Here is a 21,463-nt window from a genome sequence, read left to right as displayed (position 1 = left end):
ACAAATTATTCAAAATTTTTTGTCCCTTTGTGAAGGCTAGAGCTTGATTAATGTATACAATAAAACTGTTATAATCTAAAAATGTATTATAATTTGAAATTTACAAAGACTTTAGATACACACATTTTATAGCAGAAGCCTATCAAGTATTTGCTTAGAAATTTGCTCCCATTAATATTTCGACTAATGTCTACCTTTATTCAAAGGGAATGAGCCCACCAGCCTCACACTCATGCCTTTTCAAGCTTGAGTTACAAATTTTCTTTTGTAGTAGAAAAAATAAATTTATTTTTATTCACTTATTCTAGAAAAAAACATAACAAATTCATATTCCTATGAATTAGTTTTTAATTTAGTAATATTTAAATTAATCAAATAAACATTGGTAATAAATTTAGAGGCCACCACGATTAATCAATTCGATTCTTGCAGTTTTTAAATTGATCTAAATTTTGAATGTGGAATTGGAATTAAAATCCAGTATGCCCACATCCATGTCACGAAGTTTTCTGTTTTCTCTGTCGCCAAGCAGCTGAAAAACAAGACAAGAAAATAGGAAAATAGAAAATTACGGCAGCGACAGCATGAAACAAGGGAGGAATAAAGAAATTTTTTCGGATATTATCATATAGATCCCTAAAGTTTATAACGAACGAAGCGAGGACACAGTTCATGCATATATGTCAAGAAGGCCCTTTAAGCCCGTTGAATTGACGGAAAAAATAACTACTGTACTTTTTCCTTTAACCTTTTTTTTTTGGAATATTTTATTACGAATCTGCTAGTATTTACAATAATAAAATTTCTGAGGATCTTTCAGATTAGTTCAATTAATTATGTGAGAAATTCTTCTCCCCGTACCTTTGGATAATGAGAAGTTAAGAGTGCATTTGGTATTCTTTTTTAAATGATGTTTTTATAATTATTCTATAATATAGATATAATTAGAATTTGGTGAATTAAAAAATATATTTGGTGGTCTGTTTTTAAAATATTATTTCAAAATACACTTGGTTATTTGTTTAGTAATATAGGGACATTAAAAGTTAGTGAAGAAAATTATACAATATAATTTTAATAAACCCACGAATAATTATATTTAGAAGGCACAATAGTAGAAACAATTGAGAAAAGAGAGGCAAAAGAGCATTAACAATAGTACCAAACCTACAATATGCATGTAATTATTTTACAAAAGCAGTGGTGGGTCTCCCAAACAAATATTTTATATTTTCCAACCTTTTGTTAACATCGTAAAATGGGTATAATCTATTTTCATAGGAATAAAAATATACATAGTGACTAAGGCCAAACTATTCTTATAAAATGAAAAATGAGAGAATAAAAACTTATATCAAACAACCCCTAAAACCTCCTAAACATGAATACAAATGGATTTAGTTTCCAAATTGAATAGAAGTTTATTGAAAGTTTGAACACAAAGTATATAATTAAAAAAGTTAAATACCTACAGTGTCTGTAACAAATATATGTAAATATAAAATATTTTATCACATCTACACCTATACCAAATTTATAATAAGTTTATCATTTATATAGTAAATCAATCCTCCTAAACTTTACCTAATGGGGTTAGTCTGGTCAAATACTTATAAATATATCCATATATACCAAATTGCCATCCTAGGTGACTAGGTGAGTTACCTCTCCGGCAGGCAATGCATAGGGGTAATTTTGATATTTTAGAAGGAAGAAACAAATTAGGGAATTAATTGAAACAAATGAAAAAATTATATCCTCATTTGAGAAAACTCAAAATATAAAGGAAGCCAAATGTTATTACTAGCGTTATCCTATTCCCTACTCAGAATCAGCCTATTCTACACTCTTTATTTCCATTTTCTTTTTCCCTCCTCCGCTTGTTATTTTCTGTTGTTGTTTTATTTTTTAATTTTTACTAACTCTCTCTTTCCAGCTTTCTCTCTCTCTATTCTGCGGCTACTATAACTGATCAGATCGTATGATATAAAATTTCTCATAGATTTTCTCCCACTTTCTCGCCCCGATTTTCTCGCTAACCAAACAGGCCCCTACAAGACTTTCACTTTCACACTACGTTGCCGATCGATTCTCCCGCTAAACTTACTCTTCCTCACTCTTCACAAGCTGAAATGCTCGCGCTTTATTACAGCTTTTAGCTACAGTTTACTTCACAGGTGGTGCAATTGAGTGAGTGATCGTGATGATTGAGCTAAGTAATTTGGGAGATTTGGAGGTATTTAATGATGGAGTGAATTTAGGGTTTAGTTTGAGAGAAAATAAGTTGATGAATGGAGGAAGGGTTTGGTTTTGAGAATGGATGAGTCAAGCTTGAAAGTCAAAGATTGTTAGTGCTGTTGATAATTTTTTTTTTAGGAGTTTCGACAAGTTTTTCTTATAATGTCAAGGACCGATAGAATGGCTGCGGATCTTAGCCGAACCGGCGGCTCCATTGAAAGGGACACTGAACAGGTACTATTTAATCGTTCTCTTATTAATTGATTTACATGCTGTAATTATGAATGCAGTTATGAAGAAGAAAGTATTGTAGTGATATAGTTAAATTTGTTGATCATTTTGCAATGACTTGCAACATAGGAATGTTTAAATTTTGTGTCTTTATTTTCCGGTGTCTTGTCTGAGCTGTGACTTGATTTCATTGGCTATGCAATGCTTTTGTGGCAATTTAGGAAGGGGAAAGGGCGAGAGAAAGTTTGTCTGTTTTAGTTTAGGTGGGGAAAACAAACTAAGGTCTAGTATTTGAATTCAGCTATTGTACTGCTAGAAGTTATAGTTTAATCATTTTATTTATTGGCAATGCTCGTGACAGTAATAGAAGATGTCGTAGAATCCTTATGACTGAAAGTTGTAAGTTTGACAAGTCCATATTTGGTTGGTTATAATTGAGATTTGTTTGTTGAAAGGTCACACCAGGGTGTGGAAGATCGGTATTTAAGTAAAGAATTGAGCCCTATGGGAATTAAAATGAGGAATAAAATGGGATATAATTTTTGGCTTCTAGTTTTCTGTATCTAAAGATGAAGAAGGCAACAGAGAAAAAGAAGAATGGAGCTAGTGACATAAACTCTTAAGCTCTTCTGCTAATAATGGGTCCTTGCATCAGGACCAAGCTGGGATTTTGAAGACAATGAAAAATAAAGATGAAAATATCAAAGTAAATCAGTTTTCGAACTCCAACATTATCTCTCCTGTATCTTATCTTTTATACAATGAGAAATATACTAGTGGTTAGAACAAATAAAATGTGGATCTGTTTACTTGTTGAGTTGATAATGTTGTTGTATTCATATTCCTCAACTGTTATCTTCTTAAGGAGGGTAACCTAGGCTATTCAACAGTGCTTCTTAAGGAGGGTAACCCAGGCCATGTGCAGGAAGTGCAGGAGAAGTAAGACTGCTTCGCAATTTTCTTTTGCCTGGTCTCCACAGATAAATTAGTCGTTAGCTTAGTTGTCTTGGAATGATATTGTTCTTATTTCTTCTACAGAGAACCAATGGATGAGTTATTCTTATTTCTCCTTTTGAAACATTGTGATCATCGTCAGACAATACACTCTTCATGGAGTTGATCTAGGAAAGTTCTGTATTGTTGCTTGCCAAGTCAGAGAAGCTTCATTTGAAGAATTTGAGGTTTTAGGACATTACATGATGCAGTAATGATGTGAAACTGTACAATGAAATACAATATTCTAATGCAGTCCTGTTCTCCTGGACCCAAAATTACCTATTCTGTTGGCAATCCAGTACAATCAAAACTTGTCGAAGAGTAGTTTGGAGTTTGGATGTTAACTAGGCAAATGTCTAAACTGATACTGGGGTGCTTTGTGAGGGTGGGCTGCTTGTGTTTTATTGTTGATTAAGAAACGAAATAAAGGGAATAAAACTGCTGGTGTGTCGAGATCTTAAGTGGGTCATACTTCAGATGCCGTGCCTTCCTTTAATATTATGTGTATCCTGGATTGCAGATATGTTAGAGTTATTGATTGCTGCTGAAATCTCGACATCTTCATATCATTGAATATGCACTGAGGATTATATATCCATTTACTTCCTCTAGGCGTTGTCTCTACCTCTTTGTTATAAGTTTTATTCTTCACCCCCAAATTTGAGGCATATGCTTAAGATTTGACATTGGATGATCTTTTAAACAGGCTATTACGGCTCTTAAAAAGGGGGCATGCCTGCTCAAATATGGAAGAAGGGGAAAGCCCAAGTTTTGTCCTTTCCGACTTTCCAATGTAAGTTTGGTCCAAAATTACAGGAATAATGCTTCTCCATCTTTATATTTTTCAGCTTTTTTGTCAATAAAAGTTCGTTTATGCATTCCTTATCTTTCCTCTTTACTGTGTGATTGTTATTAACTTACTGAAAAATCATCAATAAAACTGTGTAAGGGTTTTAGAATTGGGAATCATTTAGCAACCTTATAATTCCATTCCCGTGTCTTTAAAAGTTTTTCTCACTATTTATATGCTCCAGTTTGCACCACTGACCAATAATTTGTCTGTAATTCAGTAGAGTATTTCCCATTTTTAGTGCTGCTGACTGTTGATTCTAGATTCTGAATGGCTCATTTGTGTCATTCCTTTCAGGATGAGTCTGTTTTAATATGGTTCTCAGGGAAAGAGGAGAAGCACCTTAAACTAAGCCATGTGTCTCGAATCATCTCTGGACAACGCACTGTAAGTATTTCAAACTGATGATTGATTTTGTTAACTATCACTTGGCCACAGAAGGCCATGGGGAGATGCCAGTCTCACTGAAATCGAAACTAGAACCTTTTAAATTTAATAACAATGATGTGGTTTAGGAGTCCTGTAAAAATAAGAGGATAAATCAAGCTAAAGAAGAAGACAAATATAACAATGAAAAAAATTTGGATCAAAAAACTAATAGGGAGGGTGAGTATGCTTTTCAGTGAGGGAAAGGTTAAAAATTCTGTACCTGTAGCTTCACCCTTTAGTCACCACTAGTAATCTAAGTGCACTCTGTACCTCCACAAGTCTTGGGACTTGTTCCCAGACACTTGACATTGCACCTTGATTGGTTCATATATACATCTTTGGATTATCTTTCAAGTTTCAGTGGCTAAATTGGTTTGTTCTTGCTTTGAGTATCACAGTCATGGGGCATTTGTGGTTGACTTCTGTAGCATATTTCATAATGTGGTGCTTTACTCTCTTTTTCTTCTTTCCTTTTTTTTTTGGGGTATGCTACAAGCTGATTAAATATCCATTATATCTTCCAGCCTATTTTTCAAAGGTATCCAAGACCTGAGAAGGAATACCAGTCATTTTCTCTCATTTATAATGACAGATCACTGGATTTGGTAAGAGCATTCTTCATTGTACTCAATGGCTTCCATTATTTTCCATTATTATTTTTTTGCTAGGCGTCTTCTTGTTGACAAGATCCTCCTACTCTAACCTTTTCTCATTGTGTTTATATTGATGGTTTAAAGATTATTTGATTGTTGAAGTTTTATCATAATTTAGTGATCTGAATTTTGTTACTAGATTTGCAAAGATAAAGATGAAGCTGAGGTATGGTTTAGTGGATTAAAAGCATTAATTTCACGTAGTCATCATCGGAAGTGGAGAACAGAATCAAGGAGTGATGGAATTCCATCTGAAGCAAACAGTCCTAGAACATACACTCGCAGAAGCTCTCCTTTGAATTCTCCATTCGGTAGCAATGATAGCTTGCAGAAGGTATAACGATTTACCTAATCTTTCTATTTCCTTCAGTGAGACTGTATTATTGAGTGTCTTTTACCCCTCAACACAGGATGGGGGAGATCACCTTCGTCTTCATAGTCCATATGACAGTCCTCCTAAAAATGGTCTGGATAAAACATTTTCAGATGTTTTATTATATTCTGTTCCCTCCAAAGCTTTCTTTCCCTCAGATACGGCTAGTGGCTCTGTTCATTCTCTTTCTTCGGGAGGCTCAGATAGTGTACATGGTCACATGAAGGCAATGGCAATGGATGCTTTTAGGGTCAGCCTATCAAGTGCTGTTAGCTCATCAAGCCAAGGATCTGGTCATGATGATGGCGATGCTTTGGGGGATGTTTTTATTTGGGGGGAAGGCACAGGGGATGGTGTTTTGGGTGGTGGACTTAATAGAGTTGGCAGTTGTTTTGGTGTCAAAATGGATTCTTCATTGCCCAAGGCTTTGGAATCGGCAGTGGTACTTGATGTCCAGAACATTGCCTGTGGTGGACGACATGCTGCCTTAGTAAACAAGCAAGGAGAAGTTTTTTCCTGGGGAGAGGAGTCGGGAGGCAGGCTTGGGCATGGTGTGGACTCTGATGTTTTGCATCCAAAACTTATTGATGCCCTCAGTAATATGAACATTGAGCTTGTTGCTTGTGGTGAGTATCATACATGTGCGGTAACACTGTCTGGAGATTTGTATACGTGGGGTGATGGGACTTACAATTTTGGTCTTCTTGGGCATGGAAATGAAGTAAGTCATTGGGTTCCAAAAAGAGTAAATGGACCCTTGGAGGGCATACATGTCTCTTCTATCTCTTGTGGACCATGGCACACAGCTGTTGTAACCTCAGCTGGGCAACTGTTTACCTTTGGGGATGGTACATTTGGAGTTTTGGGCCATGGAGATCGGAAAAGTGTCTCGATTCCAAGGGAAGTGGAATCTCTTAAGGGGCTCAGAACTGTTCGAGCAGCTTGTGGTGTTTGGCATACTGCTGCTGTGGTTGAAGTCATGGTAGGGAATTCAAGTTCCAGCAACTGCTCTTCAGGGAAGCTATTTACCTGGGGAGATGGAGATAAGGGTCGACTTGGGCATGGTGACAAGGAAGCAAAACTTGTCCCTACTTGTGTTGCTGCTCTTGTTGAACCAAACTTTTGTCGAGTTGCCTGTGGACATAGTCTGACAGTTGCACTTACAACATCAGGTCATGTATACACTATGGGCAGTCCAGTATATGGTCAGCTAGGAAACCCACAGGCTGATGGAAAGCTTCCAAACCGTGTTGAAGGAAAGCTCTCTAAGAGTTTCGTTGAGGAAATTGCTTGTGGTTCTTATCATGTTGCAGTTTTGACTTCAAAAACTGAAGTATATACTTGGGGAAAGGGAGCCAATGGTCGACTTGGTCATGGGGATACTGATGACAGAAATTCTCCTTCATTGGTAGAAGCTCTGAAAGACAAGCAAGTCAAGAGTATTGCCTGTGGTACTAATTTTACTGCAGCTATCTGCCTTCATAAGTGGGTCTCTGGTGTTGATCAGTCCATGTGCTCTGGTTGCCGCCTACCATTTAATAATTTCAAAAGAAAACGTCATAATTGTTATAACTGTGGACTGGTTTTTTGTCATTCATGCAGCAGTAAGAAGTCTCTAAAGGCTTCAATGGCACCAAATCCCAACAAACCTTATCGCGTCTGTGATAATTGTTTTAATAAACTAAGAAAAACCTTTGACACTGATGGTTCATCACATTCCTCTGTAAGTAGAAGAGGAAGCATCAATCAGGGTCCTAATGAATTTATTGATAAAGACGAGAAGTTGGATTCTAGGTCTCGTGCACAACTTACAAGATTTTCTTCGATGGAATCGTTTAAGCAATCAGAAGGCAGATCCAAGAGAAACAAGAAACTAGAATTTAATAGCAGTCGAGTTTCACCTATTCCAAATGGAAGCTCGCAATGGGGAGCACTCAATATTTCTAAATCTTTCAATCCCATGTTTGGCTCATCCAAGAAGTTCTTCTCAGCTTCAGTTCCTGGGTCGAGAATTGTATCTCGAGCAACATCGCCAATATCTAGACGGCCCAGCCCACCTCGTTCGACAACACCAACCCCAACCCTTGGAGGACTTACCTCGCCTAAAATCGTTGTGGATGATGCAAAAAGGACCAACGATAGTCTCAGCCAAGAGGTTATTAAATTAAGAGCACAGGTATTTGCTTTTATTTAATTATAAGTGATTTATTGGGCGAAGTTCCTAAATACTTGCATTATGCATTAATAATAAGTTTAGCAAATAGATGCTTTACATGGTCATCTGCTTGATTATTTAAATTCTATTTTAATTGTAGTTTCAGAGCCAAAATTCATTAGCCAAATATATGTAGCAATGCTCCTTAGTATCAGGAAATCAAGAATCATAGCCATATTTAATGAGATATAACTCAACACAAAGTTTGTTAAAATCCACACTAGGACCAATGGAAATAAACAAAATGAAAATAAAGGTCTAATGCAGTCATTCCTTTCGATTCATTGCCTATGGCATTGCAAACGTAATAGTTTGGAAATCAATCTGTTTGACCTTCGTGAAAATTTAATGGCTAGAAGTTTGTGTAGAGATCTTCTTTACCCCTTCAATTTTATTAGTCCAATTTCACAAGCTTTTTATGTGATGCTAAATCCTTTAGGCATCTTTTCTGGTTTTAGAAACTGTAAGTTCCAGAAAATTATGAATGAATGGAATCTAGACCTCAAGATCCAAACAGGTTACTATTTAATGACTTAAATATTGTTATTTGCATTTTGGAGCTAGTTATTGAGTATTATCTCTAGGGCAGGCAGGCTGTTAAGTAAAATCTCTATTTATTTATTTATTTTCCCCCAATAGCCATATTAAACTTCTTTTTCTACTTTGGCAGAATGCTGATCTCTCCCTCTCTCTGGCAGGTGGAGAATCTTAGTCGGAAAGCTCAACTTCAAGAGGTTGAGCTGGAAAGGACAACTAAACAGTTGAAGGAGGCGATAGCAATTGCAGGGGAAGAGACTGCAAAATGTAAAGCAGCAAAGGAAGTGATTAAGTCATTGACTGCCCAAGTAAGGCAGCTTTCTTTCTTCATTAGTATTATGTCTTTTGGAATTATTTGTAAGTGGCATCAAAATAAAGTTCTAATTAGCTCCTTTATTCTGTTCTAAGTTCATTTGCAAAAAGGTATCTGCAGACCATGGTGTTTGATTCTTGATGGTGATTAGATTCTTTAGTTTTACTGACGGTGCTTACGCATTAAATCACACTTTATATTGATAATGCCTTTGTTTTTCTTGTTGAATAGTTAAAGGATATGGCTGAGAGACTGCCAGTTGGAACAGCAAGGAACATCAAATCACCGACATTTACTTCCTTCAGTTCCAGTCCTGCTTCCATAGGTGTGTCGAATGTTTCAATTGACCGGCTAGGTGGTCAAACAGCAGCTCAAGAACCGGACACAGATGGATCAAACAACCTTTTGCTTGCTAATGGGTCCAGCACTGCCAGTAATCGTAGTTCCAAACAAGGCCAGTTGGAAGCGGCAACTAGAAATGGGAGCAGAACAAAAGAAGGTGAATCACGTAACGACAATGAATGGGTTGAGCAAGATGAGCCTGGTGTATATATAACACTTACCTCACTACCAGGAGGTCTCAAGGATCTTAAAAGAGTTCGCTTCAGGTATGATGTCTAACGCCCAGTTGTGTTATTGTTCCTGTACAAGCCTCTGTATATGTAGATCAGATTGTGAACTTGCAACAACCAGTGATAAGAAATGGCTTAGGTCCCATTAGTAACTTTTGCGCCTTTTATTTTTAACCTTACAATAACGGGCTCTCAATTTATTGACAATTAGTTTAATATAAATTCCATTTAGGCATCCTTATATAGACAAGCTCGAAATCAATATTCAGACAAGTGTTTAGAGTGCCTAGTTGCCTTGGTCCCCTTGACATTAATGCAACAGTTCCTCAGGCTATCTTATTGTAGCCCTAGGGATGGTTGCACTTATGATGATTGCAGAATTTATTTATTTTTTCTCTTCCATATTTTCTGTACAGTCGGAAGCGGTTTAGTGAAAAACAAGCAGAGCAGTGGTGGGCAGAGAACAGAGCAAGAGTTTATGAACAATACAATGTACGCATGATTGATAAGTCAAGTGTTGGTGTTGGGAGTGAGGACTTTGGTCATTAACACTTGGAGAACAATCATCTGTAAATGTAATGATCTGTTTAGAATTCTGCTCCATTTATATGGAGTTCAATATTTTGATCAATTAGATTTGGTTTCCATCTTTTATTTAGGGGGAAAAAAAAGAAGAAAAAGAGATTGATGGAAACGAGAATTGGTATAAAGAGTAAAAGAGATGTAGAGGGGCTTGATTGTGCTTTTCTTTCTTACGCTCTTGATTTTTGTTTTTTTAACCTAATTTTTTCCCCAATTTGTACCTTGCGTGGAGGGTGGTGGAGGGTGAGAAATGTAAATTCATAGTAGAGGTTGCTGGCTCTTGTTAAAAACAGCTGCCATGTAAATTCATGATCAAATGCTTTTGCAGATTTTCTGTTGGTTCTAATTCAGTTCAGGCTTGTTCAAAGAAATTTTAATGTACATTTCATTATTGGTGTGTTTAGTTATTAGTAATTGGAATGAAAATTAAAAAAATGAGAATCAATAATTTGTTTACTTCCAAAATAAAGCGGGGAATGAGAATTAAGGTAGCGTGAGTCTACTAATTTGGGAATTGTTACTGGGAGTTTTGATTTCCAGGGGGGAGTTAATTAAAATTCTATTCCCGAACTGACATTTTTAACTGCACCAAATTTTCATTATTCCCACTGCATTCACAATTCAAAAATGCAAAAATTAGTTTGAAAATGGCAAAACTGTAACCTCGATTAGAAGTAACAGACGTGAGTGAACTCAGCCCTTATTGCCAGTCGTCGCAAATCGCTCGTCATTGGTGCCTCCAACGTAGTAGATCGTCGTTGGTTGTTGCGTCAAAACGTTGTTCGTCGAAACTGCAGATAGTCGCTGCATGTCGCCGCCTGGTCATTGCCATTGCTGATCGTCAGCGGCGGTGGTGGTGATTATTATTATTATTATTGGTTATTATTAACAATATCAACAATATTCCAATTATAGGATAAAAATATTTCGATTTTGATTCTTACTGTTTAAGTAAAGGTTTTATTCTGATTTTTATTTCTCACTTCAATTTCATTTCATTTCGATTACTAATTAGTAAATGTATTAGGTGTGTACTTCATGAGATAATATCCCTTTTTCACCATTTTATGGGAACTGAGGATGTTTTTCATGCTCTCATGGGTTGTAAAATATTTTGGTAAATATTTTTAGCGACAAAAACTATTCGTCGCAATATATCAAATTTTAATTGCTAAAGGTTTGGGTGCCAACGTTTTTTTTGCTGCTTAATTTTTTGGCAACGAAACTAATTTCGGCTGCTAAAAATGATAATTAAATGTTATTTTTTCTAGTATGATTTTAGCAACAAAAGTTCTTTTTCGTCGGTAAAAAATACTTGCAGCGACAAAAATAGTTTGGTCACTAAAAGATTCGTCGCTAAAGACCAATATTCTTGTAGTGGTTTATATTTTTCTTTGACTTTGTCTCCAGCTATTGACTCACCAAAATATCAATTAATGAATCAAATTAAAAAGATTATGGTTGCTAAGGCATGCCATTTGTTCATTTGATGTTGCATTGAATTCATTTAAGGAGATAATGAAGACTTCTCAAAAGAATATGTTTCATTTCCGAGAAAATTACAAATGTAATAATGATTATAATTAAGCCTTAATATGAGTGTGGTTGCAAATTCTATAGTGTGCAATAGCCGCAAATATACTCTTTCATGGGATTGATAGTTGATCGGTGCTTTGTTCCTCAACCCTAAAGCATTTGCCGTCATAATGAAATCTTTCTGTCAGTTTGTTTATTTGTGAGACTGGGGGCGTATGCTTCAATGAAATTAAGCAACATTTAATAAATCAACAATATCTTGATATATTTCAATTTCAAATCTATTGAAAATAATAATTCTATCATCTATCCAGCTTAGTTTGAAAATCTGCTACTAACAACTAGAGAAAAATCTACCATATTCTACATTTTATGGTAAGAAAAAAAAAGAACCTCATAATAGCTCGAAGTAATATATATATAGGTGTTTTTTTTCAAACCGAGAGTTCTGGATTAAAAGTTCAAAGGCCACCATTTGTCTATATATTGTAGGCTCCATCATATGTAGTCAATAATAAAAAAATGAGTTGGGGAATTCAACAGCACCAATGGGAATCTTAAAATTCCAACTTTTTTTTAAAATAAATTTATTACCTACCAATTAGTGATCTTTGGATATAAATTCAAGAATTGTAAAATCACCTATATATATACACACACGCACGCTCTTATACATCTCCAGCATTAAACTATTGTTGTTACGCAAGTACGCAACATCCTTAATGCATTTGTTAGAGGCCTAAAGCATTGGCTAAAACTAAAGGATTGTTTCTTGATGGAAATTAATGGCAATGAAAAGACTTTGTTTTCGTCGGTTACCAAGAAAAGACTTTGTTTTATGATGAATATAAACGAAGTTAAACTCTCTTTTAAATTATTGAACGAAAGAGACATTCTTATTAAAAGGGACTCTTATTTCTACCAGAAGAACTTACGGAACATTTACCATGAACAAGACCTTTACCTTGATATTCAATAACGGGTTACTATCTTACTACAACAATTATTAAAATATAACATTTTATTATATTAACTATGAAAGATAACAATTTACTATCTTTTTCGTTACCATTATCAGTCAAAAGATAATATCATGACTACTAATTAAAATATTTACCAAATTGACTTTTGCATCAAAACTAACCCAATAATTAAAATATTTACCAAAATCAAAATCAAAATTTACCAATGAAAGAAAATTCGAACTTACTACTTTCTTACATCCGTACCTTTGCTAAAATTCAACTACTTTCATAGATGCCAGTTTATCTTCTAAATTTTCTTATTTTTTATTTTTTCAACTACTTCTATAATGTTATTTATGATGTGTACAATTTTAATTTATTGTTTTCCTACCTAATCGTAGTTTTGCGCCAAAAAGTTGAATCATAATAATAAATCAACACTCTGACACAATCAATTTTTTTTTCCAATTTTTAAGAAAATCAAGGTAGTCAAGCCGATAATAAATATAAGTGGATAACGAATCAACGGCTATAGTTTAACTATATATATTTATCACATTTCAAAAGAATTGAGCTTTACCATATTTCATGATAATTTATGATAAATATGTATATCACATTCAGAGGCGGATGCAGCACATGACTAGTGGGGGCTCAAGCCCCCACTGGCCAAAAATAAAAATAAAAAAATAAAAGAAAAAAAATATTTTAATTTTTTAATTAATCCCATTAAATTTATTAAAATAGTCAATATAAAATATAAACCCCATAAAATTTAAATTTTAACTTTAAAAAAAATATAAAAATATATATTTTAATTAAAAATAATGACAGCCCACAATTCAAAATATTTTCTATTCTAAAAAATATGGTTAATTCTTTCAGTTTATATAATAATCGTAGAACGAATATTTTCAATAATAAAACTCATGAAGAATCATCTTTGGAATCAGATGGGATAAATGATAGTTTGGTTGTTTATATAGGAAACAATAAATTTAATAATATTGATAACGAGTCTATTGCATAACATTTTTAAACTATAAAAATGCATAGAGACTAATTATAAATATTTTATATATTCAAAATTTTAATTTTTTATATTTTATTATTATTTAATTTAGCCCCCGGTAAATTATATTTCTAAATCCGCCACTGATCACATTCACATGATTAAACTATAGCCATTAATCTGTTATCTATTTATCTTTACTGTAGACTTCACTACCGGAATAAGTATATTTACCATATTAATTCTCAAAGCGAAACAAAAACTTGCCTCACTTAACTACTTAGGGTCACGAAAAAAGCGAACCAAACCGAACTGATAGTTTAGTTGAATTGGATTCGGTTTCAAAAATAAAATAAAAAAAATCAGTAATATAAAAAAATGAAAATAAGCCGAACTGACCCCCACCCGTGCCCCAACCCTACTTACACAAGAGGGAAGAGTTCTTTTCAGAATTGAAGACACAAGAAGCACCTGCAAAAGAAAAGTGGTAGTCCTAAAATACCTGCAAGTAACTGCTTTTGCATGTATGTACATCATAAGGATACTAAAACACAAGTGCTTTGCTTACTGCATTTTTAATTACCTTGACAGGGTCTCTTCCCTGCATCGAAGGTGAAGGGTCATTCTTGTAGAGAAAATTTATTGGTATCTGAATCTTATGCTTCCTTTGTCATCAATATCTGAAAGTTGCTTCACTTCTCTTGGTGTCGGCCTCGCTGGAGCAGTTAGTTCCGGTGCCTTCCGGGTAACTGATAGAACTTGAGAAAATTTGGATGCCATCTAGGGACCGAGTTACTTGAACTTACCATTTGCTGCCCCAAAAGGTGTTCCATTTATAGTGGTTGCAAGTCAACACGGGAGGCTCTTAACGCTTTCAATACCCTTTTTTTAATTATTATTATTATTATTAATTCACGCATCGAATTTGGATCGGAGTCTTAAAAAGACTTATTTATTATTGGAACCAGACCTTAATTCACTTTATAAAAGATGAAAATCATGGGTTGCAGCAGACCACTAGTGTAATGTGGGGATCATTTGTCTGCCATTTCTTTGTCTTTGTCTCTCGTTTGGCCACTTTCAAACCGCAGAACGAGTTATGACAAATAAACTCAGCAAAAATATCTCCATTTGTTTTGCAAATTTGGATGGCTCAAATTAAACGTAGTACAATAATGCTTGTAACCAGCACCACCTTTGATGGTGCCATCATTTATGACGTTGTGATTGCTCGCCCTCTTGGCGCCGACAATCGAAATCTCTGCTTAGCCTCAGCTTTTGTCTCCATGCCGCCGACGATCGGAGTCGCATCAAGGAGCAGGGTCGACGCTTTGGATTCTGGGATTTCAAATGATAAGGGAAATTTCGTCCAAATGAATGACGTTTGGTTATGTTTAGAAAAAACATGTGTGGTTTACTTTTCTAATTCAGTAATTTATTAGGTTAGTTTTGTAAATTTTCTCTTTTTCATATTGTACAAAAAAAAAAAAAGAATATTTGAAGTTACTCAATAGATCCATCTTTTAATGAACATTTTTATGACTAATTTATCCCCAATTTAAATTATAATTATGAACAAGGTAATACGGTTACATTTAGAACAAAAAATGGTAATACGGTTACATTTAAAACAAAAAAATGTTCTCCCATCTTGATCTCCTCTGCATTGTTCTCTCGCTTTGGTCAACGGGGATTCAAACAATTGGGATTACAAAGCATGAATTTATCAATTTACGGGATGTACTTCACCGAGAAAGAAGGACAATGCAAGGGGAACAAAAGTTACTTGCTCGAATTGGCATTGATTCTTAGTTTAAACGTGAAGCAGCTTGAGTTTTATTTCATCTTTAATGTTAATATAACAAAGATTGAAGCCGTATTTGACCAAAACATTTCGCGGGAAAAGATTTTCCTAGCACTTTCGTGGGATTTCAGCAGTGAATTCTTTGTTTTTGGTCAAGAATTTTATATATAGAAAACAAAATAGTTAGTGGGGGCAGAGATTTTGTTATTCACTGTGGTTTGCCTAATCTTAGATTTATGAAAATACATGCAAAATTTAATGGAAAAGAAAAATAGTGAAGTGAGAGTTAAACCTGTTGGGTCCATCTCATTTGGGGTCCAAAAGTCCAAAGTTTGAAAAAGACTATTTTTCCAGTCTTTTTCATTGACATTAAACTTTGGATTGGATGAAATTTGACATGAAATTAGGTTTTGAAAACGTGGCTATAAAAAGAAGAGTAAGTGGAGGCGGCTGACATAAGAAAGAAAGAGAAGAAAAAACGAGAGAGAGAAAGGACAGTTCCTACTAATTTTGATTTTTGTTTTATCTTCTCGTTAGTTATTATTTGAGATATTCACTTGTTGGAGAGATAAATATTAGGCTCTTACTGTAAGCAAAAAATTTTTGTGATTTTTAATATTGTTAGCCTCTAATATAATTTAAAGAAGAATTTTTGCTGTAATCTCATTAATATAATGAAAGATTATATCGGACTATGGTCTTGTGATTTTTTCCATTTTAGGCTTTTCACGTAAAAATTTACGTCTCTTGTGGTTGATTTATTACTTTGAATTTTATTGGTTTATTTTTCTATTTATTTATTTGTGGTACACATCTTATTTTAATCACATAAAAAGAAAAATAGTTTTGTTTCAGCTTAATTTGCAGTTATTTGTGTTAATTCCTTTCCCAATAAACCTTCGCATATGGTGGAGATAAATCCAGAAATAAATAGAGATTAGTGAAAGGATTGAAGAAGTCAGCAACAGAAAATTGCATAAATTATGATAAATTCACTAGTAAAGTTATTATAGGCATTAAGATGGGTCTACGTAAAGTTTTAGATTTTAATGATAGTTTATTAAGTAAATGGGTTTAAAGAATATTTTGATATGTTCAAATAACTCCACTAAAAAAAAAAATTGCAGTTTCTAAATTCCCAAACTATTGTGGTTAGAGTAAAACAAAGATGAGAAACCAAAAATCTTCTTAAACTAAATGATAAAATTTTACAAATTTCATCGTAAATAATGTAGTTTCACAACTCAAAGAAATTAAATAACCTGCTGATTTTTTTTTGGTTAATTTGGTGAATTCTTCGTTACCAAATGAACTAACTAAGTTTTTGAGGTTTTGAAGAAACTAGGGATGAAGAAAGAGGTCACAAAATGTGCAGAGAAAGAGATCAAATAAGTCTCAAATTTAAACTCGGTTAGTTTTCGGACTGTAGTTAGCCACTAAACGTAAAGGGAAATTAATAGTAAATTAAAATTTAGCTATAAATATACTTAAATGACATGTGTTATAACTCTCTAATAAAAAAATCTTAGAAAAAAATTAGATTATAAGAGGATTTGAATGCATTCCGAGGACCAAATTTCCTTAAGCATCGAACTTGTAGACAAGCTGCATAAAGACAGAAGTGGTCCTCATCAATTTTGGGAAACAGATGGGCTTTCATAATTTAAAAAATGTATGGTTGCCATGCGTTCCATCTGTATTGCAATTTGGGTGGCTCAAATTAAACATAGTACAATAATGCATGTGAACAGCCCGGCCTCTGATGTTGCGAACTTGCGATCATCTGTTGGCGAGAAAGACGACATATTCGCACAGAAATATGTCATATTCAGAGTAAAATATAAATTTATTTTATTTCACAAATGACCAAATGAAAAACGTGAGGTTGAGATGCTTGTCAATTTTTGTTTTCAATTATTACAAACTATTAATGGCAATTGCTAAGTTGCGTTTCATGTTGAATTTAAGGAAAAGTAGTAATAGACTGGATTAGTTAAAATCATAGACAGGAACTAACGCAAACCCTAATTTAGGGAGATTCATTATTAATATACTCCAATTGGAGATCCATTGAAGAATCATAATTTGTAAATATAATATAGAGACCTACTAAATATAACCAAGAAATTTATTCCCACTAATAATTGGAGAAAGATCTATCATATTTTATAGATTATGGTAAGAAAAAAGTGTTGAAAAGTCAGCACCGAATCCAATTTTTGTTGAGCACATGCATATGGCTAGCAACTTTTTGACTGCAATTGCATGTAATAGCATGGAATTTCTTGCTCTTTACAGAAGTCACACCTAAGCCATTAAAATTGAAAAATGGGTAAGAGTTTTCCGTGCATTCATACTGTAAGCTTCGCCTATAAATAGAGACGTAAAATGTATTTGTAACCCATTCAAAATTTTGTAAGATCTAAGCTCATTCCAAATGAGTTTTTAGAAGAAGATTTCCTTAGGTGCTAAGGGGATTCATTTGAGTGTATTGAGTATTGGGTTTTGAGAGTTTTTTTAATTTTATAAATTCTGATTATTAGTAAAATTATCTTCTAGTCTTTGTCTGTAGATGTAGGTTTTACGCCGAACCACGTAAATTATTGTATCATATTTTTTTTACATTTATTTCTCACAGTCATCATAATATTAATAATTGCTCAACCCATACTTCCACAACAAAAATAACTCCGCAAAAGCTCGAACCAATTTTTTTATTTAATTTTTGTGCGTGTATGTGTGTGTATATAGAGGATAATTTTAGAGTTTGTAATCTTGCACTTTTGATAAAAGTATCATGCCAACAATATTTGCTGCTTGGGACAATAAATTTCAATTAAAAAGAGAAAGAAAAAAAGAGCCCTGACATCTGGATCCCACACTAATATGTATATACAGAGTTCACTTCTGCTAAGAAATCTTGCACTTTAATTAAATTGCAAGATCCCACCATAGTTCAGTGTAAAATTTTAATTAGGGTAAGTCTTCTTATGTACATTATGCATGTTTCCAGTCATTTGATTGACTGGACTAAAATATTCAGATTGTACTATTAGAAAGCTTATATAGAAAAAGTTTGTAGGAAATCAAAGTCCCCTCGATGTCAAATAAATCCTTCATTGATCCTTGAATCATTCTCTTTACCACTTCTTCAAATCTCTTCATATTTGACAACAACAAATGTATGGGTATAAGAATTCTACTCTCCTCTTCCTCTTTTTGATATTTAGCAAAGACAATAAGCATATATATAGCCCCAGCAATTCCAGCAAAAATTGGTTTCCCCCATCCCAGATCAATTTAATGATCAAATCCAGCTTTGGATAAATTGGAAACTATGAAATCTCCTTTATTCAAATACATTATTCGTCTCCTCTTGATCAACATAAGATCATCACCAAATGAACTTTTGTAGTCTTCGCTCATTTTATCCTTTGGCTTTTTCGCCAATTCAACACCATATCCTAATAAACTTTTGCATAATATTTCAGCTTTTGAACATACAATTGGGAATGCCAATGCGTTACCATAATACCCAGAAGGCAAGTTCATGTTATAATATTTCCCTTGTGCATTAACTAGACATGAAAATAGAATAGTGTCTTCACGATCTAGTTGAAGTGCAATTGTTCTACTTCTCCACTGACGATGCATAAACGTAAAAATTAAAAGATAAGAGAAATTAAGTTTTTGTGTTGATGCAGAAATCTGATCTAGATAGTTATCACGACCAGCTGACTACGTCAATACTTAAGTTTATTTGTGATGGGAAATGATATTGCTTGGACTTGCTTTCTTTGAGCAGGTACTGACGAACTCGAACTCTCCACACTAACTTCACCTACAATCACAATGAATAGTGAGGGGGCGCCAGATGTTTTTTTGGCGAAAACCCTCCGAGCTCAAGTTAGTTCTCGTGTTCCTGGAAAAAACTTGTGCCACACCTTCTGTTGCTTAATTATAAATAGTCTAAGTTAAGATTTTTATTCCCCACGAGAAAGAAATAACTTAAGAAAAGAAATTCTAGAATCAGTGAGGCAGAGTTTGCTCAGAGAAAAAAGTATCTTACCTCGATTTAGACCTTGTAGGGCTTTTATAAGCAGCCAAATATGGTACACCACCATTAATTAGTGGATGTTAGTAGGTTGGTTGAACGTGCCTACTGGGTAATGAGTGAGTGCGCCAGTTACGAGCATGGTAACTGATTGGGTGTGGGCATCATGCCTGGATTTTCGAAGACAATCTACTGCTCGACCTTTGACCTGATTTTCGCTTCTCCTTATGAACCTTTTGACCGTACTCATGCATTCAACCAGTTGACTACCTCCTTGAGATGCCACTTTGTTATAGATTTTCTAATGCTAAGGGTGTCAATGTGCAAGTTTACATAACAAGTAATATAATGATAAATATTCAAGATTATCTCCACATAGATTGTTGTTATGGAAATTGCTATAGTAATTTTATCTGTGCAATTTTTATTCTAAATTAGAATTAAAACAAATTATTAAACCAATGAATTAATTAAAATAAAAACGCAATAAAAAATGCAATAAAGTAAATTATCACAGCAAATATAAGGATCTAACCAAGGGGAATGAAGTAGCTGAGTGATTAAACTGACTTAATGATTTTGAATATTTTTCTAATGTTTGGTTCGGTTGCTACAACAATGGGCAGAATTCTTATGTATCCTCAGTTGTCGCATGTTGGATGTCTTATACATAAATACAACTTAACAGTGACCAATTGTTATGCTAACATCATATATAATATTACACATTTTAAATTCTAATTACCTTACAAGGTGAATCTCTATATCTAGTTCATCATTAATTTTAGATTAAGCATGACTCTTTTCTAATCAAGTTAAACACAACTCAGGAAATTCAATCTAAAACCAAGTATTGCTCTGATATGTTCCATTAAGACATGCCCTTTTTTGAGGCTCTTTCTTAACTAGTATCACTAAATGGGTGGTCAGTCGAATTAATAAATTGAAATAAGTATTATCAAAACAACGTACTATAGCAAACATGCAGCAACACTGAATATCAGTCAATTAATCATCAAGTTTATTTATCACTCAACTATAAGTAAATTTAGCTCATAATCTATGATAAAACAAGAAGCAAAATAGTTTCAGCCATCAAACAATTCATCATAACGAGATAAAAACAAGAGAGCAAGAAATAAGAGTGAGATCCGCTTGATGTTCTTCTAGAATCCTTTGTTACTGTCCTCAATTCTCTCTCTTGATCTTTGTTTTCTCTTGTTTTGTTTCTCTGTTCTTTTTCTCTAATGACGACCTCCTCTTTTTCTTTGCATGTGTGCTCCTTTTATAGCTTAGAAATAGGGCATCCGAAAGCCTAAGGCGCACATCTTCCAGATCGCAATCTTTTAAGTATCTTGCACGAAATTTTCTTTGTCAATGCTCCCGAATTGCTACAGCAACAATGCTATAGCAATAGTGCTACAACATTGGCTTCGGCACCTGCATTGTTCTAGACTTGTTTCAATTCTTCTATAACTATGTTCTTTCCTCATCTTTGCAAACGTATTGCACCAACATTCTTTCCTTGAAATTTGAGCTTCCAGTCACCTATAATTATGTATACGATCTAAGCACACAAATTATTCTAAAACAACACAATTTATTAAAAATAAACTAAAATGGATATTCATGCAAAATATAACTAAAATGTAATAAAAACATGTCATTTATTCTCTAAGTGTCATGATAACTCTCATTTCATAAAGTTATCACACTCCCCTTAGGGATTGCTTTTAGAACAAAGAGGCCACATTTTGCTCGGGTGTATATAGGGCCGTGGTGTTTTAACAACCCAAACATTCTGAGTACGAAATTTTATTAAAAAATGTCCAAATAAATAAACTAGGTTTTGGCCTCTTTGTTAATAACCTTAAATATCACGAATTTATAAAAATAGGTAAATTTAAAATATTATTTTATAATATTCTACTCTAAATAAGTAAACCAAAATAAACAACACCTAAATCCGATATATATATATATATATATATATATATATATATATATATATATATATATATATATATATATATATATATATATATATATAGAGATCTGAGAGTAAAAAGAAAAATATAAAAAATATTTTTAAATTGTGAGATT

The 21,463-nt window shown here is 33.8% G+C and overlaps 1 protein-coding gene across 2 annotated transcripts; it reads left to right on the top strand.

Annotated features, from left to right (window-relative positions):
* Window positions 1–1,842: 1,842 nt before the first annotated feature.
* On the top strand, window positions 1,843–10,341 carry LOC18050774 (PH, RCC1 and FYVE domains-containing protein 1). 2 transcript variants are annotated; one of them, XM_006446207.2, is made up of 9 exons: window positions 1,850–2,472; window positions 4,172–4,258; window positions 4,613–4,702; window positions 5,269–5,349; window positions 5,537–5,731; window positions 5,808–7,946; window positions 8,684–8,830; window positions 9,067–9,443; window positions 9,824–10,341. In XM_006446207.2, the coding sequence occupies exons 1-9, from the start codon at window positions 2,401–2,403 to the stop codon at window positions 9,954–9,956; spliced, it is 3,321 nt and encodes a 1,106-aa protein (XP_006446270.1). In that variant the 5' UTR covers window positions 1,850–2,400; the 3' UTR covers window positions 9,957–10,341. The 2 variants fall into 2 exon arrangements, with proteins under 2 accessions (XP_024046237.1, XP_006446270.1); XM_024190469.1 differs by lacking the exons at window positions 9,067–9,443; window positions 9,824–10,341 and having other exon boundaries at window positions 1,843–2,472; window positions 8,656–8,787.
* Window positions 10,342–21,463: the final 11,122 nt, after the last annotated feature.

The sequence above is a fragment of the Citrus clementina genome, unplaced genomic scaffold (assembly GCF_000493195.1).
Source record: "Citrus clementina cultivar Clemenules unplaced genomic scaffold, Citrus_clementina_v1.0 scaffold_2, whole genome shotgun sequence".
Taxonomy (NCBI): Eukaryota; Viridiplantae; Streptophyta; class Magnoliopsida; order Sapindales; family Rutaceae; genus Citrus; species Citrus x clementina.
This window is presented reverse-complemented; position numbering and strand designations above follow the sequence as displayed.

What these genes read in the sequence shown, in the direction of transcription:
- LOC18050774 (XM_006446207.2), top strand. Translation starts at nt 2,401, where the DNA reads ATGTCAAGGACCGATAGAATGGCTGCGGATCTTAGCCGAACCGGCGGC. An exon ending in ATGACAGATCACTGGATTTG is followed by an intron (nt 5,350 to 5,536) that starts GTAAGAGCATTC and finishes TTTTGTTACTAG; the next exon opens with ATTTGCAAAGATAAAGATGA. An exon ending in TTAAGTCATTGACTGCCCAA is followed by an intron (nt 8,831 to 9,066) that starts GTAAGGCAGCTT and finishes CTTGTTGAATAG; the next exon opens with TTAAAGGATATGGCTGAGAG.